The sequence below is a fragment of the Pezoporus wallicus genome, unplaced genomic scaffold (assembly GCF_028554395.1).
Source record: "Pezoporus wallicus isolate ANWC-B61680 ecotype Strahan unplaced genomic scaffold, APGP_CSIRO_Pwel_v1 contig_3817, whole genome shotgun sequence".
NCBI lineage: Eukaryota > Metazoa > Chordata > Aves > Psittaciformes > Psittacidae > Pezoporus > Pezoporus wallicus.
Window position 1 is genome coordinate 178,453 of NW_026635157.1, and position 20,870 is coordinate 199,322.

Sequence of the window (20,870 nt, forward strand, 5' to 3'; positions counted from 1 at the left end):
TTTCTCAATTCTCTTAAGAGACTTCTCAAAAACTTCAGCTGCAAAATAAGTTTATTTAGTTTTTAATCTTTATTCCTCTACTAAACATAAACCAGGTCACGGTTCTGAACTCCTCTACCTGCCTGTTCGTCATCATCATCATCATCTGACTGCTGTTCTGAGTTTTGGGAACTACCATACTCATACTCAATGGGCTTTGGATTGTTGTATGGGTAGCCATTGTCATCAAAAAACCTTCGGAAGGTGAACTCATAGAAAGCATGTTCAGGATGTTTGCCATTTTTGTACCATCCATTGAGTGTATCATTTCTGTTCCCTTCCTTATCATCATCACTCCACAATTTATCTGGATCAACTGGATCAAAGTTGGATGTGTCTGTAGGATGAGCAATTTTGGGAATGTAGAAAGCAGACTGCCGCCGTAGATCACTTGAAAAATCAATTGTTTTAAAAAATGGATGAGCTTTTATTTCATCTGCACCATTTTTGCCTAAACGATCTTCTGGCCCTCGGCAGAGCTTAATAATAAGATCGGAGGCCTCTGGAGTCAATTTAGCTTGAGGTGGAATATGAAGTGCAGTTTGCCAGTTGATAACCTTTAAAGCAAAAAGAGGTGTTACTCTATATATGATTTCACAAGAAGGAAAAAAACAGTGAAAATTAAAACAACAAAATAAAAATACTTCAAACAGCCACAAAGCATCATTCAGTATGCGTGTTTTCACAAGAGAGAGAGGAAAACGTGAAGCTACGCCTTCAGAAACACAGCAAGTATTTTGCCTGGAAATCTGGCAAAATGCAGGTAAAGTTTATTCACATTCCAAATCTAGAGTCTGGCATAGTAGGGAATGCCCCTACTATAAACCAACAAAAGTACAATGAAACCCAGCATCTGGAACCCGGTATCAGGCATATGGCTTACAATCTTAAAAAGAAGGTGAGGCAAATGAATGATGATTTATTTGATGCACTGGAAAGATTAACAGACTTAAAGTAATAAAATCCAATCTGCAGTACAGCTGAGCCAAATACTATCTTGCAAGCTGAATGCACTTTTGCAAAAATGGCACCTGCAGAAGATTGCCCTGGTGGTTTCTCTGAAGCAGCTGGGGCTCAGGAAGGAAGGAACCAATGGCTCCGAGCTGCCCATAACCCTGAGCAGCCACAGTTACCGGCTGCTCCTCCACATCTGCATGCTGAGCACCTGCAGATACATCACAATACAAAGGAAATCTGCAGGTAAGCAGGCATGGAAGACAAGTGGTGGGAAAAGAACACTCAGATGCTGGAAGAGGAGAAAAAAGTGGAAATAACTGCAACAGGTTCAACAAGTGAGAGGGAATGGCCAAGATCTGAAATGTTATTTTTAGCTGGCATGTTTACTTGTGGCCAGATAAAAGACATGAATGTGATCCTTGAAATCCTTTTACAAATTAAGTGCACCACCATAGTAATGTGAAGTTTAAAATCATGTTATTTTATAGCATGCTTGGATAGATCAGCACGCTAAAAAACACTTCATCCCACTACAAATTAGAAAGCCTACTTTTCAGACTACTAATACCAGGCTTTTAGAATACCTTCATTTGTGTTTCCAGTGGTGTTTGTGCCAGGAATGGAGGCTGCCCCACTAGCATTTCAAAGAGAATTACTCCAACACTCCACCAGTCACACAGCTGTGTGTAACCTGAAATGAGGTCAAAACAAGGTAGTCAAAGCTGTAGTATAATTTTAATCTTGTATTTCAAAGAATAAAAAGGGTTCACAACAGAATTCTATTCAATACTTAAGATTTCCATATTAACAACCATTTACGTTTTGTCAAAATATATACTTGGCAAAAGGAGTGCTGTCAGGAAGGTGAAGCAAGCTACCTGAAAATCAGTCACTTTGCAGTGAGATTACCATACAGAAATGCATTACCTGTTCGCAACAACACTTCTGGTGCAATATAATTGGGTGTGCCAACAAGGGAATGGGCCAGACAGCGCTGATGCTGACGTGCAGCCCTGCGTTCAAGTGGCTTCAGCCGATCTCCACATCTGCAATTTGCTGGGTCACCCCATTCACTGCTGAAATCCATACTGTCTTGACGTGCATGATCACCTACAATCAAGTGAGAAAGATGCCAAAATTGACGAAGATTAGTTCTTATCTAGTATGAAGTTTTCTTGATCTATTAACATATCTTGTTACAAGACAAAATCAGCTTCAATTTCAATGATCAATCTGAGAGCTGAAATGGTCATCAACAGCAATATTTTGTCTTTTTGCTTATGATATAAACTACCAGCTTTTGAGAACAGAGTTTTTTTTTCAGTTATTTTTTTACATAACTCTGAGAAAGTGTCAAGTTTAATCTTTTCTTAGTTTTTCCTTAACATAATCACATTGGGGGTACAGAACGTATATTGTTCTTGTTCTTATGTAAACAGAACCCCCCAATATTTACAGCATCAAAAAATAAAATCTGATTTTAAATCTTTAACTACTCTCCAGAGACTGTGTAAGTGTGGCCTAAGATAAATGGTATTTTGATAAAACCAAGTCAAAAGTAATTTGATGTTTTTGACGATATGGTTTCATTTTTGGAAATTAAAAATAGCTTATTACAAAATTTGTATTTAACACTCCTGGAACTGTGAGGTTTTTTTGCTTTCTTTTAATTGATGTTTTAAGTAATCAAGTAGGATTTCTATAAGTCTACTTAAACATTTCTCAGAAATCAGTGGGTTACACTAAAAGTTCATGAGACACTCAGAACTTGGGGCAAGTTTGTTTTTTTAAAACCTATCTTTAAGATAGTTTTAAATGTAATAGTAATAGTAATAATGTAAATGTTGTTTCAAGAGTACAGACTGTTGTCTATGTAATTATCTTGCTAATAGTGGAATCTGCTCTTTCCAAGTTTCAGAAACCACTAACAGGACAAGTTTACAACAGCATTCCTTCTTCCTTAAGGAATCAATGCTCACACTTACAAACTCTCCCATGCTAAACATTGCTTTCTCCAATCTGAGTGGTGTGCAGACATATTGTTACATGCACTATTATTCAGAAATTAAACAGCACAGTCTTCTTTCTACTCATTTATTATTTAATTCCTTGCAAAGAATGACACCTCAACAAAGGAACAAAGAAGCCTTTTATATTTCTCTTACCACTCTGGTAGTATTTTGAATCGTGGGTCCATCGAAAACCTGTACAGAGCCCAAAGTCAGTCAATTTAATATGACCATCACGGTCTATCAAGATATTATCAGGTTTAATATCTCTGTGGATGAAGCCCATTTTATGAACACTTTCAACTGCACAGGTCAGTTCTGCTGTGTAGAACCGTGCCAGATTTTCTGGAAATACACCCATTCTAATGAGAAGACTCATCATATCACCTCCTGGAATGTAGTCCATTACAAAGTACAAATTGTCTTTATCTTGGAATGAATAGTACAGGCGAACCACCCATTCATTATCAGCTTCTGCAAGGATATCCCGCTCAGCTTTCACATGAGCAACTTGATTTCTAAGCAAGACGTCTTTTTTCCTCAGTGTTTTGGTTGCATACAACGCATTAGTATCCACTTTTCTTGCTAAGCAAACTTCTCCAAATGCACCAACTCCCAGGGTTTTAATTTTTACAAACATCGACTTGTCCATTTTAGCTCTTCTTAGTCGAATATAATTAGACTCTTTCTGGCACAACATTTTCCTCATTTGATCTCGGGCTTCAGGTGACAACCCAACCTGTGCAGCAAACAGAATTAAATCTGAAGAGTGAATGGTACTCTTAATTCTTGGTGCTCTTATATTTACAAGGCTTAGGCAGACCAAACCAAATACTTATATACAGCATGGAAAATAATACTTAAAGGGTTTTGTTCTGGTTTAATGTACACATTAAGATTCTGTGAAAACATGTTGGAGTGATGAAAAAAACAAACAAACAAACAAAAAAAGGATCGCTTTCACACCAAAATGCATGAGGTGCCATGCACCAGAAGGTTCTTGAGAAAGGAATATGCTCTCAAGGTGAGAAAGGGTAATTTACAAACTACTGATAAAAACTGCTGCAAGTAATACTTATCTGAGTAACAGTGTGCATCAGCTGCCTCCCTGATTCTCTTTGCAGAGCTAAAGGAAGCCAAGATAAGCCCAGAAGCAGCAAGTTGCTGAGGGCTACTTCGGGAGCTGCTGTGGGAAAGGCTTCCACTCTAGCTAGAGGAGAAGTCACTAAACTTCTGCTGTCACTGGAACTTAAGTTCCAAGAGGAAGCGTGCAGCTCTCTCCCTCTCATGCTTCCCTGTGTAGCTACACCAACCAGATCTACCTGGCAACATTTCCTACTGCCTGCCCACACCAAGCATGTGTCTCAGCCACAAGCCTAGACCTTTCCTCTTATCGCATAACCCACCTCTTTCTAACAAGACTTCAGTCACAGTCTCTACCTGTCTCCACTCTGCATACCAACTAGATGGGCAGAGCAGTTTCTCTGAAGCATCTCACTCCTCTCCATGGTATCTGTCCTTGGTTCCTATCTGTATATATACCCCTATCTGGAATAAACATACCTGGTGTTCTGACCAATACCACTGACATGCTGACATCTGAAACACTCACAGGCCATACATAACTCATAACCTACAGCATGAAAACCCTTATCTACAAGAGCCACACTGAGCATTCTCCTAGTATTCCAGCCTGGCTTCTTTCTACTGTATTTTTTGGTGGTTTCAATTCGTTTAAAGTGCTATTCGACTCCAGTACTATTTTTCTTGGCACATTTCAGGCCCTGGAATCCGATTCTCTCTTCTTTTTGGTTTCAATATGAACAGAATCTTTCTTCAGTTTTTATATTCTTTTCTCTGTGATGCTACCCCCACACAGCCTGATGCTCATTCTTCCTTTTGTTTTCTGTCAGCATTTTTAAAATCTTATATGCTCCCTTTTTCATAGCATCTCTATCTGCCAACTTGGCTTGAAACCACCATCCTACAGCAATGATTTCCAAGTTCAACCTAGAGTATATTCCCTTATTTTTTCCTGGACATTCTAATCATAAAACTGAACATAGCCAAACTTAACCCCTGCAAACATCACAACTGTGAAGTTTTCAATTTCTTATCGTCACATCTTACCGACTCTTAATACCAAATCTTGCTGCTTCCATCTCCTTAAAGCTTCAGCTGTTTAAGATACTGTCTGCATAACAGTACCCAGGACTGTCACCAGGATTAGGTAACCACTAGTCTTGGTTTGTCTAACCTCATGTTAGTAGATGACTTATACTTTGCCTAACTTAGAACATAATTTGAAGCAAAATATAATAGATATGACTGAAAAAAACAGCAAGGTAAAAGATCAACTAGATATCATTCAGTGTCTTAAAAATGCTTTTAGGAATACTGTATATCATGTATTAAAGAAAATGGTGTTAGAAACAGTAAATTTCTTACAGGCATCATAACAAAAATGGATCCAAAGGAGATGCAATTAGGAAAAATGCATACAAAATACTTGTCTACCCAAGCAAACTTCACAAGGAGTATCAGTACAGTAAGATTTAAATGGGGAAGAATGTTTCAAATTTCAGACAAATTTTTTTGTCAGCATCAGGCAGACAGCAGTTAGGATAGCTAGAACCAGGCATCTGCACTTTTTCCTATGCCATCCACTAGAACAAGTATCAATCACAAACTGATCCCTCTGCATTGCTGATTTTCCCCTGCAACTCTCCTCAACTAGAGCATTTACCAAGAATTAACCAAATTTGTCACCTCACAAATGCTCATGCACAGATATGTCCCATTATTTCTAGTCAATGCCAGACACAAGAACTTTCTGAATTGGTCTGTATCATAACACAATTAACTCTTGTTCTTCTCCCTTCTCATCTTGCTGTATCTTAAATCATTAGTTTAGTTTCATTTTGCAGCAAAGACACCTAGCATAATTCTTGTCCAAACTCACACATCTAAATGTGGATAAATATTCTTGAGATAGCTCCACTCTATTCTTTAGGGAACCTGATATAGAAAAATATCACATATGCTAGAAATACAGCATCCTGCGTGGGTAGGTATTTTTCTAGCGGGATCCCGCTGTTGTGGGATTCCTCTCCTATACTCTGGTCAAACAGGAGAGGTCTGCTGCAGCATAATACCCCATTTTCCACCCTTCAGCCTGTAATTAAACATTCCAGCTGTAAATCTAGTACAAATATCAAAACCTGCATTTTATAAGGCATTTACTAGGGTGCTTTAAATGCACAACAAAAATATCAAGGAAAGCTGTATGAATGCTTTTATATAAGTAATACTTATGCTTGAGATACTATAGAACACAAGACAGTAAAAAGGGAAAGTGAAGTTTGCAAATCAACATTAATTATAATCTTACATTTAAATACTAGAAAATAGTCAAAATAAATTCATGCTTAATTTTGATGCAGGATTGCATGCAAAGCCCTCTAAAAAGGGATCATGCTATTCTTAATAAAGACTGTTGCTCCAGAATCTTACTTGTCTACACAGGGATGGAGGCTACAGAGTTCAGGAAAGCTTCCCACACCTTAACAGTTTAAATCAGCTGTTAGTGGAAGTGAAAAGGAAAGAGAGAAGACTAAGAATAAAGATCTAGAAAGAGTTCCAGGAAGAAATCTTGCTAACATTTACATATTGGTGATTAAGCAAACACTTAAAAAATATCACAATTTACAGTAAAAAATTTCAAAAAGAGAACACAGATTTAAAACAGCACTTAAAAGTGGCATAAGCCAAATGCATTCTTTTATAGAATAAATTAAAGGTACCTCATACGTGCCAAATTTTCAGCTACAATTGTTAAGAAATAGACATAAGTAACACATCTCGAACTTCCATTTCTGCAAATCTTAACTGCACTACTTCTCACAATTTCCTCTTCTGAAATGACATGTATATATCAGCTCCACCTTTTACCTTTTGGATTTGGTTTAGTAGAACACTGAAATCCCAGAAATAGACTACTGAGAGTTCATACTGGGACAAAGAAGCTGATTTTACATGTTTTTATTGATGTCTGGGTTTTCTTATCCCATTCAATTACCCATCATTTAAAGAGATCCTCCTACAGTCCAGAGCTGGAGGCAAAAGGTACCATGTCTCTTTCATTCTAAAAATCTAACTTTTAAATACAGATTTTATTTTTTTTTAATTTAAGCTTAACCCCCCCCTTGTCACTACTGGAAACAAACTGCAGAACCTAAAAGGTATCACTGGTTGCGTGACTACATAAATGCATTAACTAGCCTATGACTTGTCCCTGCTTTGCTTGTACCTGCAGTTTGTCCTTAAAAAAAAAAAAAAACCCAACACACTAACAAAAGATTTTTATAGCATGATATACCACAATGACCTATTTATCTGCACTATTTAAGCATCCTAAACTTAAGATATACTTCTTCAAGGTAATACAGGAACAGTTCTAGTCAGAGGTTTAAAAAGAATGAAGAGTTTACCCGCATCATTTCATTCTCTAGTTGTTTTTTCCGATGCAAACGCTGTTGATGCGACTTCAGTATATTCTCCACATGCTGCTCCATGAAGAATTTAAAGGCCTGAGGGGAATAGCTTTGAATGCGGGACTCTCTTCTTTCTTCATCTTTCTTGTTTTTCCTAACAGGAACAGGTGATGTTGTAATTTGTTTCTTTTCTTTATCTGTTGAATCAACACATTCATAATTCTTTTCATTCTCATCCTCCTTGGATAAAATAGGTAGCTCCTCCTTGTTGAGCTTGGGTCCTGTCTCATAGAGATTGACAGAGGGATTCTGGTGTAACAAGTGTTTTGGGTAAGGTGGTGGGGGACCCTGGTAATTTGGAGCCTCTCCAACAGGGGCCATAACTGCCATGTTTGTAGAGGGACTCTCAGAGAAGGGAATGGTCTGAACAGATTGCACTGGCTGTGGCATCCAGGAAGGGTGACTGGGCGCTAGGGCAGTCTGTAGCTCAGGTTTTAACACGCGCATACTTTTTACTGGTGGCTGAATGGGAGCTGGTGTTATAGCTGTTACTGTTGTAGCTGAAGGCTGAGAGTTGCTGGAGTGACTCTGCCTATTGCCATGATGGTTGTTGAAAGAATTCGACCGTACAGGAACATTGGGTTGCCACGCAGGCATGTCATGCCCATTGCCAGGTGATGACTGTGGCTGCACAGGGGAAGGCTGTGACCAAGACGCAGGTATGCCAGCTACAGTTGTATTGTAAAGTTCCAAGTTGTGACTATTTCTGTTTGACACCATCATTGCCTGAGGAAGATTCCCATTGGTATATGCTGAAGGAGGAGCAGATCCTCCTGCCTGCATCTGTAGTGCTGTGGGACTTTGCCTGTTGGTTGGATTCATGGGGTATGGGGGTGGCTGGCGACTCACCGAGTTCCCAGACACCATATTCTGGTGAACTATGAACTCTGCCTGACAATTGCCATTTTGCATTCCAGCTCTTCCTGAGGGAAAACTGAATTTGCTGTTGGCAGAACTCTGCATGATTATTGGTTGCCTGCCAATGGGGACAGCACTCATGCCTCTCTGACCCTGTGTGGAAGAATTTATGGGTGGAGGATTCATAGGTGGAGGGGGGTAACCATCCTGCCATGCTCCTGGTGGAACCGGAGAAATACGGGAGATCACATACTCCATGTTTCCAGAGTAACGCTTTGTTTGAGAGTTTGGTTCCCAGGAAGGAGGTGGAGGAGTCGTTCCCCTTGGAGGGGGTGTGTGTCCTCGAGGAGGTGGAGGAGGAGGAGTGACACTCCTTATCTGTGGTAGAGGCGGGGGGTTCACTCTCTGTCCATTGCCAGGATGAGCCTGAGCAAATGCTGCAATGCCAGATCCGGATAGCGGCCTTCCCACATCAGGCTGAGAGCTGGGGCTTTCTGAGCGATAAGCTACACCATCTCCCAGGGAAGGCCCGTGCCGCTGAGGAACCAAGGACTCCTTAGAACCCTTCCAGCTCTGCTTGCGGTTAACAGATTGCTGAACAGTCCCTCCTTTAACAAAAAGAGGACACATTTATATTACTAGAAGTAATTTCCATTTAACGCTTTGGATATTTTATTCTTTTGCATTAATTACTGCAGAAATAGGATGGGAATACTCCGACAACATAATTCACTGTACTTCACACGAAAAAATTATCTCTATCTAGCAGTACACAAGCTATGGTTGTATGTTCAGTACACAGTGTAAGAGCAAAGAATGCAATAAAACTCTAGTATCAGAGTTTTTTGATATTACATTTTTGAAGATGCATTTTGCCTCAACTGCAGATGCGCTCAATTTTTAATTGAAAAAAGATGGGAATGTGCACAATTATTAGGCACACTATGTATGCCTACATATCAGCACACTATGTATGCCTGTCTTATCAGGCACACTAATCATGCGTACAAGTAACTCTCAAGAGATGCGCAGTACTAATGAAATAAAGCAGTAGCATGGAAAAAGATACGTTTAGTCACGTCACTATTCCTTCCAGTTTAACACTTACAAAACATTTAAGTATTTTTAAACTAAAATTGAACTGAATATTGTCCAATCAGAAAGCCTGCTTACACTCTTGTATTCATACAGTTCATCCAAACTTCTTTTATTCCTTGCATGTGAAATTTGATACTTTAAAAGTTACGGTTTTATGAGTAAAAGTGTTGAAGAAAGGCAAGAATTCAAACTGCATGAAAACAAACCTTAACTCTACAATATATTTACTTCATAGGTGTTATTTTGCATCATACAAACAAAATAATACACAAGGAACTGATAGTGCATGCAGACTTATTGTGCTTTTTACATTATTACTGAGGCACTTGTAAACACATATAGTAGTATAACTGCTCAAAGCCACTGTGCCCTCAGTTAAAGAATGTGTTAACAACTATCTTTGCAAGTAACAATGAAATTCATGGCTAAATGGTGGCATTTAGCTAGAAGCTTCACGTAAGCACCAACTAAGTCTGCTTCACAGTCTAAATAAAAATAATGCTGTACTTGGCTACTCTTGATACCAATTCTTCCTCATACCTATACGGGCAACTTAAAATGTAACTTTACAGTGCTGGCAGCTCAGCACTCAACTTTTATTTGAATGAAGTTCAGTATTTCTGCTGCATTTGAAAGTTATTTAGGTGTATGCTGCTAAAGCCTGTTAAAAAAAGAAAAGCATCAAGATGTATTAAAAACGTGCTCGCATGTGTTAAGAGAGCAGTAATAGCAAGTGGTAACATTTTGACTCTGTTGCTACTATAGCTATAGTCTGTCCCCTAACTAACATCTATAAAAATATGAAGTCTGCCTTAAAACCATACAAACAAAATCTGGAACCAAACAGAAAATTAAGCAGAAGGGGGGATTTTGAAACAGGACATCCTATAATACAAAACTGTACCCATACAATATATAAGCACATATATAGACACAAAAATACACATACACAGTGCTGCTTCATGGCAGTGTGTGTGAAAAGAGACAAAAAATTAAAAGAGGAATTCAGTGCTCACCACTGACTTCTAAATGGCTGAGAAGAAAATATGGGCATCACACCAATGAGGGACAAAAATGACTGAGATCTGAATGCCACTCCTGATACGAAATACTTCCGTTCAGTATTAAACCCACTTAGTTATAAAAAGAATTGTTTAAGAAACTTATGTCAAACATACCTGTCTTTCAGGAGAATTATACTATATATTTGACATTCTATTTCTAAAAGCAAAAGAACTGTATCTTAAATCTCCCCTGTTCCACTGTGAGCATATGAGGGAGGAATTTGATGTTTTATACATTTTACCTATATGAATACACTGAGTTACTACGGATACACCTACCTGGTGGTTTCATCCCTGCATTCACAGGCCTTGCTGCTGCTGCAACCATCTGCTCCCGACGAGGATCCTGGTAGCTCATTTTACTTATAAATTCGATGGCAGCTTCTATACTACGGTTGTTAGTTTGTCTAAGAGCTTGTATAACCATATCCTAAAGGCAAAATTATATGCAAAAAATAATTTACAAGAAAATGGCAAAAATACCAAAAATCGTGGTTATTCTGCCAAATATCCTCCAGTAATTTTATCAAGTAAATAACTGATTTTTCTCAATCAATTTAAAAATACTTTTAAAATGTTTTCTCCAAAACAGATCCTCCAAAGCACTAACATAGTCTGGATCTTCAGGGAAAAAAGTTAACTTGTTGAAGTGCTGTAGTGTGATGTAAATCCTGCCACCTTGTCATTCGTACAGCTTGCTTATATCAGCATTTATTACCCATACACACTACCCAGGTATCAACTAGTCACATGATGACCAGAGGTCCTTTCCAACCTAAGCTATGCTATGAAAGACACCCTAACGTGGAATTCAGAACACTGGGTTTTGCTCATCTTCCTTCAACTCAACATGACTTCTGTCAACAAATATCTGTTAGTTTCTCCCTAAGAATTTTTCCCAATGAAGACAGCATCATTGGCAGAAATTCTGTTATTTTTGTGGTTGTGTACTCTCAAAGCTCCAAACGCAAGTTTTGATCTGATGGCCAATCCCACCTCTGTCAAGGGAAAATGTATTATGTGCCAGTGGTTTTTCCACTGGCTTGAATGAGATCAAGGTCATGCAGCAGAATTCCAGAGATTGTCAGAAGAGAGGCACCGCTCTCCCACTTATATTGAACAGGATTCGTGCAACTGACTCAAGTCTGAAACAAATCCACAGCATGACTTCTTATAATTAAGTACGCTGTCCTTAGTGACTTGTTATGGATGTACTTTGTCATATGGAAGCAACCATTTCAGCTCACCCTCCATTTAACAGGTTACCTACATATGACAGCATTCACCTCCTACTAAAATCAGCGGGACATCAAAGCGGGCTCAATCAGTATTGATTTCACATTCAAACCCACATTTACACTTTCACCATGCTTGTGAACATTTTTAACACTACAAAACCACAAAATTACATACAGTCCTCAGAAACAAGTAGTTCAATGAACAAAGCAGAAACTTAAAGAAGGATTTTAACATTAAAACAAACAAACAAAAAGTATTAAGGTTGTCACAATCTTAACAGACCAGATGACACTGCTGAAAAAGCAAGTACAACTTTTGATCTTATAGCTCCTTCATGACATAGTTATGACTATAACTATTGTAGGCAAGACTGATCCATTGCAAAGTAGTACATTTTCAGCACCAGTATGCTATTTGATCATTGTGCAAAGAGAAGGTTAAGGTGCTCAGAGTATTTAATTTCCAATTTGAACATACTTTTATGGGACCCATCATTCATTCCTACCTATTGACTTGAATTCTCTTCTTAATTATTTCAACCCCAAATTTACTGTTTTTTTAAGCCAAGTAATTCTACAATATAGAAACCTAAATCTACAAGTTCACATCACCAAGCTGTAAAAACAAAGAATTTCAAAGTACAGAACCAGCATTATTTGAAGAGATTAAGTTTAGCTCCTTCTCCACTAACCAGAAAACATGATTAAGAGCCAAAGAATCTCCCTCCTCTCCAGCTGAGGAACAAAACACATGGTCGCCTATGTGACATGAAATATTCAATGTCTTTAACCTTACACAGAACATATGAGGACTGAACCCGAATCTAAGTGAGAAAGATTTCCTTTAAGCTATTTAGGATGGTTTTAGAAACAAAACACAAACAAAAAACCAAACAAACAACAAAACACCACAAAAAAAAAACCAAACCCAATGAACTGCATTCTCACATAATTACTATACATATACACATACATATATATAACTATCGACAGACACACTATATGTACATACCTGATCCTGACAAGTATCTATCTATCTGTTCAGCTTTAACACTGAATACTTCCTACTACTTGAGGGGTGGTGGGTAATAACCAGAACATTTGTGATATTCAATATATTTAGGAAAAAAAAAGGTACAAAATAAATTATGTTTCAAAACTTTAAGTGGTGACTGAGTCACCAAGCAGTGACTCCACAATAATGGCAAAGAGACAAATCTGCATTTTTACTTTAAATCCATTTTCAACACCTTGATGAAATCTCATTAAAAGCTGAAATGAGGAAACACTGCTAATACAAACAGGTCCAAATCAAAATAAATTAAAAAATGGACATGGTACCTATCAGTTACACATGGCCTCCACTACAGACATGCTGGGGAGGTCAGTCTCTACAGAAAGCCAGTAATGCACCTGACATCACAAAATTAAGAAGTTCTATGTATGAGCTGCTGAATCACAAAACATGCCCAGTGGAAGTCAGACACAGCCCAGACCAGCTGCTCAGAACTAGGCAGGACAGCCCAGTCCATAAAACAATCCCCGCTCAAAATACATTCCCATTTCACTCCCATTTCATCCCTACTTGCTTTCTCAAATCCCCCCCACCAAGAAAAATGCTTTCCTACTTCAGCTCTATCCGTTCAGGTGGTGTACACAGGCCAGTGCCATATGGACTATTGTGGCAACACTACTCTGTGTTAACACATGGCAGAGACAGCTTACACTGGCACTGTGCCTGAAACATGGTCCATAGAATCACAACTGTCCTGGAGATTTGCAGTTGTAACCAAGAACAAAGCAAAAGGCTTCAAGATACAAAAGATCAAACAAAAAACACCAAGATACCTTTCTAGTTTATTAGCCAGCCACATGCCATTCTTTAGCTTGCGAAGCTGACTGAAGGTTCTATCTGTAAAAATGGATCTGAGAACTGATCTACTTAAGAAAAGGAAAGAATAAAAGAAAACAACCTCAGCACAAAGCACTAAGGAGCAAATTACTCTGAAATACTTTATCATTAAAAAAATCCGTCTATTCTTACTAAAACACAGCTGGCACTGTGTATCTGAGAAAGCAAAAGAAACATGAAAAACCATTATCAGCACCTGACACTAGGACATTTTTGAGGAAATGCCAGTTGATAGTTTTGGAGGTCACTCTTGGTAGGAGGTGGATCCCTCTATAAATACTATAGCATCATAGCCAGCAGAACTTGCGAGTGGTCACTACTGCAAGGAGTGCATTTCTGTAAAAGCAATCCCCGCTGTGGTACTGTGCCTTCATCCTTTGGAAAGATGAATGCTTTGCTAGCTGTTTTTATAAACCTGCTTTTGTACTCAGGTTTTACAGAGAAGGCGTGAAAGCAGGTGTTATTTACTTTGAGGCATAAGTCCCAGTAAAATCACAGGAGTTACAAGCGTATTCATTTTTTACTCCTGGAAACCATTTTCCAGACTCCTTTTACTTATTAAAATGAACAGAAATCATTTTAGTCAATAATTTAAATAACTAAATTGAACAATTATTTAGTTCCCTGTTATTATAATAAAAATAACAGCAGAATAATTACTTATGCCCAAGATTTTCAAGAGAATTTTTGTCTTGACAATATACCACGGAGAAGACACCAGACAACTAGCTTTGTCAGGTACTTTGTTATGTTACCTTCGTTGGACAAATTGCATAAATGAAGGATAGCAAAATTTCTTTCTCCACAAAGTTTGAATTTTTGCTAGTCACAGATGTAAAAATCTCATTAAAATTGATTTTTGAAATATATGGTACTGCCTTTCAATTCAGAATGGCCATGTGTTATCAACATATTTTAACTGAGCATAATCCAAAATCCCATTCAGTATCAGAGGCTAAATCCATTCTAGATAGCCCAGTTCTCTCTGTCTAAAATTATGTAAGTAATTAAGACAACCGACTCCTAAGACATTAAGAACTGCACAAGATGCTTAAAAGAAAAAAAAAGCCAGGCCCTTCTGTTCCTCTGCTTCATCCCCTACTACTGCCAGTTACACATCCTAATTAGAAACCTACCAGGTTTTGAAGACCCCATTTTGCTTATCATATGCTGTGCAAACATTCCATGATCAACACCCCCTCCAACCTGAACGGTTTACAGTTAGCAGCACACCAAATCTTGAAAATAAAACATTTCACCTCATCAAAGCCAGCAGCTTGTAAGTCTTGCAGCATTTGTCGATTAACCTCTGATGTTCCTTTGACAGCTGAGGTTGTTTCATTTGCAAAAGGCAGAAGTGAGTTTCTGATCTCCTGCAAAACTTTATGATACGTTACAAATTTGGGGGGATTTCTGCCATGTCTCGGATCTTCAGATAACATTTTACCCATGCTATGATCAGCTTTAGCAGCATCTGAGGGTTTAGGTAAATTCCTGAGGCTCTCTCGTATTTCCTGTAGCATCTGCTGGCTGCTGCCAGTATAGTTACTGGCAGGAAAAGTCTTAGGCCTCATCTGTCTATAACCTTCTGGCTTCTCACTTCTCTTCATGAAAACATGTATATATGCAGCCTCCACCAAGGACTTGCACTTGCAAAATTCAAGGAAGGGTGGCTGGTAGTTTTAGAACTGGGGAAAGCAGCGGCTCTTCACTGTAATACCATGGTTCCTGTAGCGCTGGAGTTCGTCACAACCCAAACTGCTATCCTGTTAACAAAACAAAACAACCCTATTACACATACAGCAGTGAGAAAGTTCACAATGTAGCACTGGTGGCAGGGAAATGTTCACATGCAGCACTGCCTTTACCGTTAAACCATGACAGGTTTCAAACAGTATATTAATAAAATGTGGTTTAGGTACCTGAAGTCCAAATGGTCCTGAATTGCAAAGGACACGGACAGAGGGAAGAGGAACTCAAGCGTGGTGGACAGAGCTTTCAAGAGCAGGTATGAACAGCTGTGTGTACCTTCCCTTTCTGCTGGGTGCTGTCTCTATACATCACCCACATTCTCTCCACCAACACTCCTGTAGCTGAAGGTACCAACTCTACTACCCAGTTCACTGGGACGTGGACCTAATAACCCAGTTGTTCCAACAATCCTGACATCAAGCTCCTCAAGTAGATGGAAGCGAGAAAAACAAAGTACAGCAGTGAGAGTACATAATCACCATGATTTTACCCATTCTGCAGCAGTCACATATGTAAAAAGCAAACCCTTGCCTAGCTCATCTCATGCAAGTTTATGACTTCTTGTACCATGTGCCATTTAAGCCTGTTTAGGGTTTTCACAGTCTCTTAGCACAAGTCTTCTTGAATCAGCCTTCATCAATAGTTATTTTTTAATTTATTTTACAATGAGAGCAGGGAGAAAGAAAACAAAGAAAATTTAATCAAAATTTTTCATTGTAAAACTGTTTAACAACTCAAGCATCAAATTCAGTGAGAGCATAGCTGTGACATTTGGTAAGGGAAAGGGAACTTTCTGCCAAAACCAAATAAAAAGCGTTTGCACTTTGAAGGCACTGACTCATCAGGGAAAGAACCCTTTGTCTGCAGAGAACCTGAGTCCACATTTGTGCTGTGCACTAGTCAGTCGTGTGAGTGGTGAGGCAAAGGATAGCGCAACTAAGGTGGATCACTGAAAACGTTACAGAGCATTCGCCTCTTTAGAGTATCACAAAATAGAACTTTTGCAGTCTCTACTACTCCATGAAGACCAGTTACTAACATAGCACAAGATACAAAAATGTTGCATTTCAGCACTGTCTCTTCTTCACAAGCAACTAGAGGAACAGTAAAGCTCAACTAACACTGTACATTTGCTATAGTCTAACAATAGCAATACTGAAATGGTTTTAATGTCCTGTTTCTATTTCTCACGGCGCTAAAATCTGCATTCCTAGTTTTTTGAAGGATTATTTTTGATGATTCAGATGTCTGCACCTTTTGTCTCAAAGATGTAGCTCATGTTTCTCAAATTAAACAGGTGCGTAAGTTCTACACAGTCTACACAAAAGTCATCCTCTTCATCCAGCTTTTACTACTAAAATATTGAGGAAGAATAAGACAACAAATTAACAGGAAAAAGAACTCTATGTCTAATACATATGCAAATTATGTAAATTAAGCACACATGCTACCATAAATTAATAAAGCCTGAAAGCTTGAAGTAATATATAAATAAGGACTATGAAAAGAAACACAAGGGAGGAAAGCCCACTTAGTCCCATTCCCCTTGGAGATCCACTTCAGAAATAACAGTTTCTCTAATGGAACTATCTTAAGTGCTTTCTTTGACCTGTGATGGTTTGAAACCTCAAATTACGATAACTACCAAAGTACATTTACGTTTTTTCCTGCAGTCTGATAACATACAATTCTTCAGTGCTCACTGAGTAAGGAAAAATCAACAGACATAAGTGAATTTTATTAATACACAGTGAAGTTTTGCTCAAAGCATTAAGAAATCTGGATTCAGCAGAAAGTACAGCATGAGAGCAATTAAAATGTAATTTAATTTTGTCCACTTTCAAAACAGGCCATATTTAAGACCGCATGAAAATATTTGGTCAAAACCACTTTTTCCAAGTAACTACATTTAGACCATTTTACTAGTTTTGCTATGGATGTTCCTTTTCTTTCCAAGTGACCTGCTTCAAAACATGTGCTGGATACCCAAGTGCGAGGATCTATGTTAGCAACGAAAGAACTGCTACCTCCAGAAATGTGAAACCTCTAGCATAAACTCATCCCAAAACATAAGACAACAAGGCTTAGTAATTTAGATTACCTGCTCAAATTAAATAAATATTAGGCGTGATGCCTAGTTCACCATTATCAATCTAAATAAAACAGTTGGTATTGATCTTGTGCCATACACATACCAGAGAGAAAAAAAAATAAAATCCAAGTTATTCCTTTCAACAAGTTCCAAGGCTTGGAATTCAGGAGAAAACAGTTGTTTTGCACTGTGTATTTCACCATAACATCATCTGGCATTTCAATATTCATTTTATGGTTACACCACAGGTAGCTGAGATAAACAAATGTAACACCCCTGAGAGAAATCAAGGTTAAATAAACAGGACACTTAAACCACAATGAGGAGACCAAGAATCTACCACTGAGGGAGGGCACAATCAGCTTGTGCTCCCATTTCTTTAGATGGAAAGCTAAGAGAATTGTATTTCTTTCTAAGGTGCTTTGTGAACTTTAAGACAGGGATGCTCCAAGTGTTTGATAGCTATTACTCTGCTGGCAATTGCAGCATGACGGGATATTTCCAAGTCTAAGCAGTCTTGGAAAATAAAGCTGCACTTTCACATAATTTTTTTTGCAGAAGCAGGGATTTACCAGTGTAACCTGGCCAGTCCACTTGTCTCCCACCACTTACCATTGCCAGCATAAGCGTTTGTAAGGCCATAAAGAGTGAATCAAGCTGACGGACATACCCGGATAAAAAACAGTAACATTTTCTTGGTGGTTTGTTTCTTTTGGCATCAGTGATGGGTAACAGCAGTTTGATGTACATGCAAAACTACAGTCTTAATTGCTCAGAAACCCAACTGAATAGGTGCTCCCATTAAATGAAGTGCAAAATGGCAATTATTACTACAGTTCACCTTGCTTTGTGTGTAAGCCTCAAAATTCAGAAGCCACCTCCTCTTACAGATATTCACATACCTTCTAAAGCAAGAAAGTTTTGACTGCTCAGGAAGAAATCCATCTCAAATCCATCTCAATTCTGTACCTCTTAACTAGCAACCAGAAACTGTATCTAAGAGAACTGACATCTCTTCCCCCTTGCAGTTTTGTACCATTAAGTGTGATAGATCTGTTTGTTAATGCAGCTGTTTCTGCTGCTGAAGCTCTCCACTTCCCTAAAGTAATAAAAAAAAAAATAATTTTCCAGTTATTTTTCAAAATACGGGATAAAGTAATTTCCTCTACAAGTCAAACTGCCAAGAAAAAAAACCCCAAACTTTTATTTTTACAGTACAATCAGGAAAGACTGGACTTAAAAAATGGCATTTGAATGAAAACTCAGAATGGCTGCATGCAACTGTTAATGTCTTCCAAGTTCTTCTGCGGAAAATAATACATAGCTTTGTAATGGATCTGTAACATCTCTCATCTACAGAAGGTTTTTAACATACTTTTAAACACACATATTTCCAACCAAGCATGGGATGCTGCACATTAGCCTATTTTGGTTCTATCTCTCATCTACTATTGTAGTAAGTTATTTTATACATAATCACAATGTTTTACTGGGGGGGGGGGGGGATGAAACAACAAAGAATTTGGGAGATGTAAAATCAAGTCTGCAGGGTTGGGGGGGGGGGGGGGGGGGGAATGAAACAACAAAGAATTTGGGAGACGTAAAATCAAGTCTGCAGGGGCTTGGTTCAAACCAACAAAAAGAAGCTGTTCTTCAGATAGCAGGTCATTGAGCCATAAAGCGATTTGCCACAGGATGAATTTCCAACGCTAAAAGTTTCCATCAGATGAGGAGAAAAGTGGACCCTGAAATTAGCAAATGAACACAACTACACAGAGTCAGGGGAAACTGAGCTGGAAATGACCAGAGGCTAGCTAAACACTGGGAACACTGTGTGTTTGCCCTGCTTGTTTCCATTTTTACATTCTGCTATCTCCCTGAACAGGATACAGCTCCCCTCATGGACAAACACATCCCCGGTTATTCCCAGTAGCCGCGGCAGATTTCTAGCGCATACAGGAGTGATCTTTACGGCTACAGCAGGGCAGTGACCGAGGACGAAAGTGTGCGCTGCGCTGGCACAAGCTGGTACCAAGGCGACTCCTGCACCACAGCACCGCGTCAAGAGCCAGCTGGCCCAGCAGTGTTGCAGCGCCGGGCATACAACAGCAACGCGTATCCCCGCTCCATACCACTGCATCGGGACACCGCGCTTTGCCGCCCAGGCAGCCCCAGGCCGTGACCCGAGGGCGGTCTGGTGCAGCGGCGCTGTGCTCCCCACACAGCCAGTCCTATCCTCGTCGTCCTGGCCGGCGGGGCCCAGCACCACCGCAGGGCCAGAGGAATACTCTCCCGGCGGCGGCGCAAGGGCCCCGCTGCCCCTCCCGAAACACCAACCCTCAGCAAGGGAACCGAAGCCGGCAACGTCTCCCGCGGCCGCGTCCCGCCCGCTCCTGGCAGCGCAAGAAGGGCCCAGCTCTCCCTGGGCTGCTGTGCAGGAACAGGCTCGCTCATACCCGAGCTTGGGCCGCGCCTCGGCCTCTCGTCCCCGGCCAGCGGCCTCTGCCCAGCCTCACCGCCGCCCCTCCTTGGCCACCACAGCGCAAAGAACCTACCTGCGGCGAGAAGGCAGCGGCGGCGGCGGCAGCGCCCCAGGGCCGGGCGTGGGCGCACAAAGCTCAGCCCCGCCCGCGCGGCGACGACCGCCGCGGCCCTCCGCGATGCCGGCAGCGGCTCCTCGATCCCTCCGCCAGCGCCTGCCGCCGCCGCCACGGGCCTCTCAGTTCGGCACCGCCATTTTGTCGGTGTCTAAGCCGCGGAGGGCTTCCCGGATATGGGCAGCTCCCGGCCTGCCTTGCGCGGCTGGTGCCCCCCCTCGCGCAACCCCGACCCGGATGGAGCTTGACGGCCACCAGCCGAGGTAGCCGAGGGCCTGAAGCTGCACCGGGAATGGCAACGCCATCTCGGGCAGCGGTGGGACCGCAGTAGAGTCCCCCTCGCCTACCCCCCCGCCGCTGCCAGGCTTCCGGCACTGCTTCTGTTTTTCTGTGGCAGAGTTATGTTCGATGGATAAACACAGATTTTCCATCGGGGAACAGTTTTGCCGAGGCTCCGTGAGCCGGATAATGCCGCAATGAAGGACCGACATGTGCAAGGCGCCAGGAAGGATTACCCACCCCTTACTCCTCCGGGATGCACCTCGCCCGTTTGTTTTCAGGCTGAGCGTGGCATTTCAAACACAGCGGCATCTCCATACAGCCCTGTACGAGGGAAGTGAGAGCCCCGTCGCCAGCACACCATCTCCTCCAGCCACACATGCAAGGAGTTCAGATCAGGTAAGGCACTCTTACCACAACAG

At 40.4% G+C, this 20,870-nt stretch overlaps 1 protein-coding gene across 3 annotated transcripts; it reads right to left on the reverse strand.

Moving 5' to 3' along the window:
• Positions 1-33: 33 nt before the first annotated feature.
• Positions 34-20,329, reverse strand: LATS1 (large tumor suppressor kinase 1). 3 transcript variants are annotated; one of them, XM_057405584.1, is made up of 8 exons: positions 20,128-20,322; positions 14,988-15,494; positions 10,858-11,008; positions 7,496-9,024; positions 3,162-3,744; positions 1,924-2,106; positions 1,581-1,687; positions 34-596 (listed from the first exon to the last, which is right to left on the reverse strand). In XM_057405584.1, exons 2-8 carry the CDS (start codon positions 15,336-15,338, stop codon positions 81-83), a joined length of 3,420 nt encoding a protein of 1,139 aa, XP_057261567.1. In that variant the 5' UTR covers positions 15,339-15,494; positions 20,128-20,322; the 3' UTR covers positions 34-80. The 3 variants fall into 3 exon arrangements, 2 of the variants coding, with proteins under 2 accessions (XP_057261567.1, XP_057261576.1); XM_057405593.1 differs by lacking the exon at positions 20,128-20,322 and having other exon boundaries at positions 14,988-15,576; XR_008971705.1 differs by lacking the exons at positions 34-596; positions 1,581-1,687; positions 1,924-2,106 and adding an exon at positions 6,519-6,585 and having other exon boundaries at positions 3,672-3,744; positions 20,128-20,329.
• Between the last annotated feature and the right edge of the window lie 541 nt (positions 20,330-20,870).